Source organism: Archocentrus centrarchus, chromosome 22 (genome assembly GCF_007364275.1).
Source record: "Archocentrus centrarchus isolate MPI-CPG fArcCen1 chromosome 22, fArcCen1, whole genome shotgun sequence".
In the NCBI taxonomy this organism is placed as follows: Eukaryota; Metazoa; Chordata; class Actinopteri; order Cichliformes; family Cichlidae; genus Archocentrus; species Archocentrus centrarchus.
Genome location: NC_044367.1, coordinates 27,969,083 through 27,976,673, shown reverse-complemented (window position 1 = coordinate 27,976,673; position 7,591 = coordinate 27,969,083). Strand labels below are relative to the sequence as shown.

Here is a 7,591-nt window from a genome sequence, read left to right as displayed (position 1 = left end):
AGAGATAGCAATACTGAACACTAAATGTGCCAGTTACCCCAAAACAATCTTATTCCTTACAATTCTAAGATTCATCAGTGCTTGAATTATGTTTCCTACAGTTAAATGACTTGAAAGTTGTTACATAAAACACCTGAAACAGGAATCCACTTCAAAACAAACTCCAAAATTACTTTTCGGGACATCAAACAGATTCCATGTTATCACAGTAATTTAATGAAGGGCAACCGGACACAAAGAAAGACCAGCAGATCCATTTTTGCCATATGAGTAACTGGGTGACAAAGCTGAGTGAATGTGGTTGAGTCACAGCCGTACTCTCTAACAGCTTTGTTTACCTGCCCTTACTGCTGCCACAATTAATGCAGCAGAGAAGTGGACGAACCAGGTACCCTTGGAACCAAGCACCCAGTCCAAGTACGCTGTCTGCTTTGTTCTGCCATGCATGTGGAAGCCTGCACTGATCTGCTGCTGCTTTTTTTAATTGTTGCTACAAAAGAGAGCAACTATGCTAAAATATGACCACTCATAACAGTGCAGAGGACAGTGGCACTCACAGAACCCGGAGGACCTCAAATTTCAGGAAGCTGTTTCAAACATGGAAGGGTGGAATTTGTTTTCCTTTTTGTTGTTGATGTTTTCAAATATCAAATAAAGCGACTGATTATAGTTACAATAACAGGATTTATTTAATGCATATGTGTGAAGATTTTATGCATTAAGATATGATCTCACAATCATTCTTTAAAACCGATCATAATAATGTTTAAAGGAACCTGGTTAAGCTTCATTTGTGTCCTTTTAGTCTTTGGCTTTAGTTTAAAGTTGAAATCCCATTCATTATCACATTGTTTAAATGTGATGAGTGTAACAGCCATACTTCATAATATTATTTATTTGTTTTCCTCTTGGGTCACACTGCAAACAGCTGATCACTTTGGTATTAATAATTTTTAGCTTGGAAAAAAAACTGTGCCAATAACATCTGTTAGTGTGAAGGTGAATTATCTGCACACAGCTTTGACTTCACTTTACAGTCAGACTGATGCTTTCAATAAGGAAATGATATGATGTGACATAAGAAAGAAAGAAAGAAAGAAAGAAGAAAGAAAGAAAGAAAGAAAGAAGAAAGAAAAGAAAAAGAAAGCACAGATAACAGTTTTACATAATTTAACATCTTGATTTACTTCTGGAAATGAAAAAAAAAATGCATCATAGTTAATTATGCCACAGTCTTCCTCCCTACCTCCAGTCTGTGGCCTTTACTGTAACTTTATAAGCTTAACGAAAAGCTGCATTGTGATATTTTAAGAATAACTTCTAAACTCTAATCCTATTACAATATGTTAAATTCTTCCTTTCTCCATTTTCCCGGCTGTCAGATTATGGTCAGCGCCCATTAAAGCCCATATTCTGTTTTTGGCACCCTATTAGCATCATTTCGTCCATCAAGCGACATTAATTGTGAATGAATGCAAACTCCTGCAGAAGAATACGGTCTTCAAGAGGTCTGTCACATACTTTCTCCACTTGGGAGGACCTTTAACCTACTTAGCTGAGGAACCGCACCGTTTCAAGTAGTGCAGCTGAAAGATATGCACCTGCCCGCTTTTTACTCTCACACTGCTCTGCGATTTAAGAGGAGAGAAAGTATTTGATCTAAATGGTACTACACTGACTGCAGGTGTGGAATTTCATCCACAAATCTCCACAAAAATTCAGCTTGTAGGCCAGGCACTGCAGAGATGTGGTTTGTGCGAAGAAGGAAAATAAGAACGCGTTTAATGTCAGTGTTTGTGTTTATTTATTAAACGATGTAATATTGTTATTTTATTCCGTGCGTACGAAATAAACATTTCAGTACTCTGGAGGAGACGATGTTCAGAGCCCAAATGATTTTTCCCCAGTATCCTTCATTTTAGAGAGCTAATAAATCTCTTACTGTTTGGCTGTAGAAGTATGTTTTCTTTTTCTTTTTTTCCTGTTGGCAGATCCTGATGAATTTTAAAGAAGTCTCTGGCTTCTTTTCAAATGAAATCTAATTATGTTTCTCCTTAAATTTAGAAATAAAGATCTCTGTCTTTAAGGTTCGGTGCGTGTCTGCGTTTTTTCTTCTTTTTTGGAATCTCGCCGCACCAAAGTGCGCCGTTCAAAAGTCCACCTTTTTCTTAGGAAACATGGCATCCCCGAGATTCTCGATTTTCTTTTAACTACAGTTTGGCTCACTAACAACGAATCACTAGAAATCTACGTGAGGTTCCCCAGACAATGGCAAAACAGATTCACGGGTCGCGCGTAAATTACGCACGGAAAATTGAGCCCATAATGATTCTCTTCATAGCTTAGATATAATTACGACACGTTTATTTCCAGTTTTAAAAAATTATTCAAACAAAAAATAAAAATAAAAAACAAAGAGAAAGTGGAAATCCCTTTCAGTGTTAATGTGTTTGAATTTCACTCGCATTAATATTACAGACAGAATTTGACGGGGTAAATTTTTGAGGTTGTAGGAGCTGCAGACCAAATCATTCTTGGTGTTTTCTGCACTTTGTGCTCGGCCGATGTGTGGTTGGGGTGACAGGTCAGGACCCTGGCCCTCCAGCCATCTCTCAGGGTATTGAACTAGCAACGAAGAGATGGAGAAAAGCACTTCAGTAAGCAGGCGCTTGAATCCATCTGTTGTGCTGAACTGATGGAGGCGATGATAACAAGAAAAAGGTTGTCTGCAGGATATAAACTCCATAAACAGGTTGTTATTAAGTTCTCTTTAACAGCACTGAAATGGTCCCATAAAAGCTTTCATATATATAGAAAATTGGTTAGCATGCTGCTATAGAGTCGCCGCTGTTTACTTGAACACCGCGATTTACTTCAGTAATCTCTAACATTAATACAGGAGATCATTCAGTCCCTGATGGCGAGCACACAGCTGTCTATAGACCAACACCACACTACACTGGCAGCATATAACATACTTTTGTTGGTCTTCAATAATAAAGCTTGTGAAATGTTTTGCACTCTGACTTTATGAGAAAGCTTTTCGTTTTCTTTATGGAGTAGAAGTTATTGCACATACACAACGGAACCCTGATCCCTTCAGCTAAATTTGGGAATGAATAGTATTAATCTTCGCCATACTGCCACCAATTTATTGATTACATTTACTGTGAAGAAAAGACTCAATGTAGACTAATTTATATGAATTAATTCTGATATTTCTCTGAACGCATCGTACCCGTTTGTTTTACGAAGCAAACGCCCGAAACAAAGCGCTGTCCAAAGATTATTGCTAAAAAAAATAAAATAGTTACAGGGTGACGATTTTAAGCTGTTTTCTCTCTTCTTTATTAACCAACCTTGGTTGGGCCTTCTTCACGGCTCCTTGGCGCGTTCCTTGCTGTGGCTCCGGCTGTGTTTGCAGCATCATCTTCACAGGATGTAAAAGTTCACTTCGATTGAAAACTATATTGATGTGAACCATAAGAGCCCATAAGAGTTGCATGCAGCCGACCAGCTCCAGATTTTTATGGGATCCTAATGTGGAGGGTTTGTGGACCGGGGTCCTGCTCTCTGACTCAGTAATCCACAAGGTTGAGAGGTTTGCCTCATTTACATAATGTTAGAGGTCTGGGCCGAGGCCTACTTTTCTTTTCTATTTGAAAAGACACCATGCTGCCGTTACCAAAAGAGTGGAAAAGGCGCACAGACGTCTGGACAAGTATGAATGCATTTTCAGGTAGGAAATATGACTTTAATTCTTTTTTTTTTTTTTTTTTTTTTTAAGAGGGTTAATTTACTCCAGTTCATGTTGGAACGGAAACACTTTTTAGGGAGATTCTTTATTTTACACCTGTTAGACCACCTTTTTTTTTTCCTTTCATTGTTTTTGTGACAGCTCCAGCTGACTTTGGAAGAGGCACGCACTGTTTTGTTTCCATGAAGAACAATAAAGCCCAAAACACTTCACATTAAACCCGCTGCGGAGCGCGCGCATCTGGCGGGAAAGAAAAATAAGAAATCCGGCTACGGAAATATGCAAGGGAAAAATAACTGATTACAATGAGGCGATCGACTTAACCGGAGATTGCTGTTCTTGATATGTCGCTATAATTGATGGCTGACCATGTCACATCTTCATTTACTCAATTAGGGTAGGCAGCTACTTGCTGCCATGCCATGGTAAATTACATTAGTGGCTTCATGCAGACGAGTGGTTCCTTCCTACAATAATGAAGACAGCAACACGTTTCATGTCTGGAAAATAACCTGCGAGCAGAGCACCTGTTCCCGCTGTTGTCTGCAGTAATATGGTGAAGAAATATTATCATTGTTATGAGGATATATTTTCCGAGAGTAGTGGCAAGTTATTAGCTGTAAGCTTCATGACGCATTTTTTTACAAATAAATGCCAAATTGGGGAAATGTATTAGCTGCTCTTCATTATTGCCATTTGTAGAAGCTCTTTTATCATTTGACCCTCTTGTTTTGTTCCTCTTCCTCTCATTCTTCCCCTGGCGCCAGCCAGTTTGCTCAGAGATTACAATGTCAGGTCAAGACTGCAAAGTGTCCTTAATGCATGCTGACCAGACTTGAGGGTTTGAGGCTTAAAATAGTGCGTAGAGTCTAATATAATTGTAGTTGTCCAGGAAGTGCGGGTATAAAACAGTCTTTTTTTTTCTTTTCTCCGTTGACCCTAAAATCGGCTGTTTGGAGTCGCATACTGTGTGATTAGTTTTGGAAAATATTATTTCTAAATTCAGTAAATGTACGTGTTTTCCTTGTCTGGATGCTGCGTAGTGACATACAATTTTAGACCCCCCTCCTTTTTTGTTTAGCTTTTTTTTTTATTATTTTGAACTTATTTGGACTTGTTCTTCTCTGCTGGGGTAAAATGATGCTTAAGAAGCATAAATGAGGCGGTCATACAACTTCATTGTGACTCTTTGATGATACTCGGTGGCCCTTATGTCTGTTCAAAGTGCTCTCAAAGTTTCTAGAAAGAGTGGAATTCCCTACTGACGCAAAATAGTCATCTGTGGTCAGATCAGCTGATGTGCGGAACATAATGGGATATTCTCAGCTGCATATAGCTGTTAGAAACATAGAATCGTGAATATGCTGCGTAGTTTTATTCACGTATACAAGTTACTATAAAGCAAAGTGTATTTTCATGAATTATTTCTCGGAAATGTCAATGACTATTGTTTGCTGGTTTAGGAGTTTTGCTCCGCCCCCTGTGTTTGTCGTAAACCTGGCTCCTGGCTCCAATAAACCCGGGCTAAGAACGCCCTGGGCTCGCCTCCTTCTCCAAGGCGATCAATAGGATCTCAGGCGCACTACAAGCACTCTCTTACGTAGACATCCACCAAGGAGAGAGCCGATACAACAACACGGTTGATCTGCTCAAACACAAAAATCTACCTGCTTTCTGAATCATGTCGTTGAGCCCAAAGCACACAACGCCTTTTTCAGTGACAGATATTTTGAGTCCAATCGAGGAGACCTACAAGAAGTTTAGTGGCATGGACGGCGCAGGGAACCTAACCTCTCCACTGGGAGCCTACCGACAGCCTCAGGTGTCTCAGACCGGCATGCAGCAGCACTCCATGGGCCATAACGCCACGGTGGCCACCACTTACCACATGCCGCACAGCGTCTCCCAGTTCTCCCACAGCGCAATGGGAGGATACTGCAATGGAAGCATTGGCAACATGGGAGATCTTCCGTCGTACCAGGAAAGCATGCGGAATAGTGCAGCAGCAACAGGGTGGTACAGCGCCAACCCTGATCCGAGATACTCCACAAGTGAGTTCGTTTCTCCTTTTACGCACTTTTCAGCTTTTTTCTTTTCTTCTTTTTTTATTGTTATTTTTTTGTTTGCTGTAAAACCATAAATACATTTCAGGAATGACTGATGAAAACGAACATGACTAACTTGTAGGTTTTTGTTTATGTACAGTGATAAAAAAAAATAGTAATAAAAAAGTTAATGCATATTTTACGAAATCTTTAATTTTAAATGATTGTTTCTGCTGATTAAACCGAAAAGGAGATCATTCTTTGGCTCAGTCTGGCTCGACTTTGTTTTTATTTTTTATTTTAATGTTTAGAATAAAAAAGTATTTTAAAACAAAAATTGGATTATTATTATTATTATTATTATTATTATTATTATTATTATTATTATTATTATTATTATTATTATTATTATTATTATTATATGTTTTGGTTTGTTTATGTTTTACAACTTCACTAATATTTTGTCAGCCAATAATCAAGAAAGACTACTTCAGGCGAAATAGTGTTCTCCTCTTCTGTTTATTGAACGCATGTATATGTATGTATATTTTTAAGTTTCTAGATTCATGGGACCTTCCACAGGTATGAACATGACTGGAATGGGGAGTCTAACAGGAATGGCGGACGCCACCAAAGCCATGCCGGCTCTCCACGCTGCGCCCAGGAGGAAACGGCGCGTCCTGTTCTCACAGGCTCAGGTCTACGAGCTCGAGAGGAGGTTTAAGCAACAGAAGTACCTGTCTGCGCCTGAAAGGGAGCACCTGGCCAGTATGATACACCTGACGCCGACTCAGGTGAAGATCTGGTTTCAGAACCACCGGTACAAGATGAAACGCCAGGCCAAGGACAAGGCAGCGCAACAGATGCAGCAGCAGCAACAGGACGGTTCTCTGTGCCAACAGCAGGCACAGTCTCCCAGGCGCGTAGCCGTGCCTGTTCTGGTGAAGGACGGTAAACCATGTCAGAACGGCTCAAATACGCCAACGCCGAACCAGCAACAGGTACAACAGAACCAACAGCAAAGCCAGCAACAGAGCGGAACTGGAGTTGTGCTCGCATCCTCCACCAGCAGCCTAACCCAGCATCAAAGCCAGCAGCAGGTGAACACTTTGGAGCTGGAAGAAATGTCGCCCAGCCCTCCCTCACTGCACAGCCAGCTCAACATGGCCCAGATAGACACATCTGCTGTAGATTACACCAGTAACATGGTCAGCTCAAACCTCCTCTACGGCAGAACGTGGTAGGACCTAATACCGTACTGTCACTTTCCACTTTTTTATGTGAACCTGCGGATGAGCCCATGCAAAAGCAAAACAACACTGATATATATATATATATATATATATATATATATATATATATATATATATATATATATATATATATATATATATATATATATATATATATATATATATATATTCGCTGAGGGCTTAAAATGGGGCCCTGGAGGGTGTTGAAGTGGGCAAGGCGCACAGAGGCGCACCAGCTGATCAGGGCACATTTTCTTGACATCTCTGACAGGGGAGTCTATTTTTGAACTTTGCAGAAATGGCCGCCCTTGAAAGCAATTATGTCGTTTCTGGACCTTTTGTAATCCATGTTTTGGACCTTCCTCATGATGTTTGAAACGTAGTCTATGTTGATGAAACAAAAAGGAATGCTGCTTCACTTGAGTTCGGACTGGGGGTGAAGGTGGGATCAGGTTCGAAGTACACTAAACCACCACTCCTTATTTGCGGTGATAACCTGGTATTTTATCATATTAATATTGTAAACTAATGTATTC

General features: G+C 40.0%; 1 protein-coding gene across 2 annotated transcripts; it reads left to right on the top strand.

The window, feature by feature from the left end:
* Positions 1–5,332: 5,332 nt before the first annotated feature.
* On the top strand, positions 5,333–7,080 carry nkx2.4a (NK2 homeobox 4a). Of its 2 annotated transcripts, none has more exons than XM_030719262.1 (2): positions 5,333–5,808; positions 6,385–7,080. In XM_030719262.1, the coding sequence occupies exons 1-2, from the start codon at positions 5,439–5,441 to the stop codon at positions 7,044–7,046; spliced, it is 1,032 nt and encodes a 343-aa protein (XP_030575122.1). In that variant the 5' UTR covers positions 5,333–5,438; the 3' UTR covers positions 7,047–7,080. The 2 variants fall into 2 exon arrangements, with proteins under 2 accessions (XP_030575122.1, XP_030575121.1); XM_030719261.1 differs by having other exon boundaries at positions 6,358–7,080.
* Positions 7,081–7,591: the final 511 nt, after the last annotated feature.